The 1,537-nt window shown below is 46.8% G+C and overlaps 1 protein-coding gene across 1 annotated transcript; it reads left to right on the top strand.

Moving 5' to 3' along the window:
- Nucleotides 1-791: 791 nt before the first annotated feature.
- Nucleotides 792-1,256, top strand: LOC141073686 (protein mono-ADP-ribosyltransferase PARP9-like). Its single transcript, XM_073561035.1, has one exon. It carries the CDS (start codon nucleotides 792-794, stop codon nucleotides 1,254-1,256), a length of 465 nt encoding a protein of 154 aa, XP_073417136.1.
- The last annotated feature ends 281 nt before the right edge of the window (nucleotides 1,257-1,537 follow it).

Raw genomic sequence — 1,537 nt, 5'->3', positions numbered from 1 at the left:
ATGGCAAATGTGTTTCTTCTGGCAGCCATTTTGGGGATGGAAAATGTGTATCTTCTTGCAGTCATTTTGAGGATGGCAAATCTGTTAATTCTGACGGCAGCCATTTTATGGGTGGCAAATGTGCTACTTCTGGTGGAGGCCATCTCGGAACGTCAACCCAGATCATACAAACTGAGACATATCATCATTTGACTAACATAGATCTGTCTAAATCGAGTGAGGCACAATTCAGGAAGACACACACAACTTCCTGTGATGAACATCTTAGATTAACGCTACACACCACACCACCAAATCCTAGTTACACAGTAATGACCACTAACGGCCAATACTATATTCCTTTGGGAAGTGAACAGGCTTTACCCATGTTCCCTGTTACAAGTGTCCAGTGGGCCACCAACCCTTTCCTCTATCACTCCTGCGGTGAACCCAACAATCCATCCACCTGGATCATCCCCGGCACGACCCTTTCTACTGCCACTTCCATTGCCAATTTAGCCGCACACCCACACGAGATACTCCAAGCAACAACCTCTCCTCCCAAGACTTCCGCCACAACAGCACGCTCACGCAGTCTACCTAATCCTATACCCAGTGCCTCACCGGCTCTCTTGCAGCCAAGCGCACACCTGTATGGGACGGTGGCAACTGTATCAAGGGGGGACTCAATCTGGGAGGGGGATACCAACATCACAGGAAGCACAAAGGGGAGGGAAAGTTGGCAACATATTTTTGAAAAAGAACTTCCTGAGGGATCCTTGTTACTGGTGGGAAAGAGTGACATAACAACAATGGAAACTGACGCTATTTTAAATGCTACCAATTCTCGGTTAGAGCACAACGGAGGTGTGGCTAGAGCTATAGTGGAAGCAGGAGGGGCGACTATTCAAGCTGACAGTAGAATCATTGTTGAGTCTCGTGGTCAGATAGCTGTTGGGGACATAGCGGTGACTAAATCTGCAAATCGTCCGTGTAGAATGATCATAGATGCTGTGACTCCTACTTTTGACCCTATTCATCCAGACGATAATGCTCAACAACTTTGCTCAGCAATAACTCGCATTTTAGAGTATGTGAAGATTAGTGAGCAGATTGAAACCTTGACAATTCCCGCTAATGGTGTTGGCATTTTCGGTTTCCCTGTTCATGCATGTGCAAGAGAAATTGTTGGAATTATAATAAATAAGTGTAGCCCCCAAACATTTGCTGCCTCTCCAAAATCATTAGTAATGAGGACAGGACTGTTAAAGCTTTGAAGACTGCCTGCATCACCTGGACTCCACCCCATGATATTGGAGCTGCCCAAATAGAGCCCCTCATTCCAGGACTGTTACATCCTCCTGCTCCTCATACACAAGTGACTACACCTGTACTCCTGGTGTCACCCCTACTCCTGCCTCAGGTGCCACCATCAACAGTGCCAATGCTCATGTCTGAGCAGCCCACACTCTACATCAAGTTTACACCCCACCAAGCTGCTACTCTGTTGAACCAACTTCCAGATCCAGAAAAACAGCCTATGCCTTTCTACAGAAGC

The sequence above is a fragment of the Dendrobates tinctorius genome, unplaced genomic scaffold (assembly GCF_039654945.1).
Source record: "Dendrobates tinctorius isolate UK_male_01 unplaced genomic scaffold, ASM3965494v1 ptg000312l, whole genome shotgun sequence".
NCBI lineage: Eukaryota > Metazoa > Chordata > Amphibia > Anura > Dendrobatidae > Dendrobates > Dendrobates tinctorius.
This window is presented reverse-complemented; position numbering and strand designations above follow the sequence as displayed.

Coding starts and splice junctions, on each gene's coding strand:
- LOC141073686 (XM_073561035.1), top strand. CDS start 792: ATGGAAACTGACGCTATTTTAAATGCTACCAATTCTCGGTTAGAGCAC.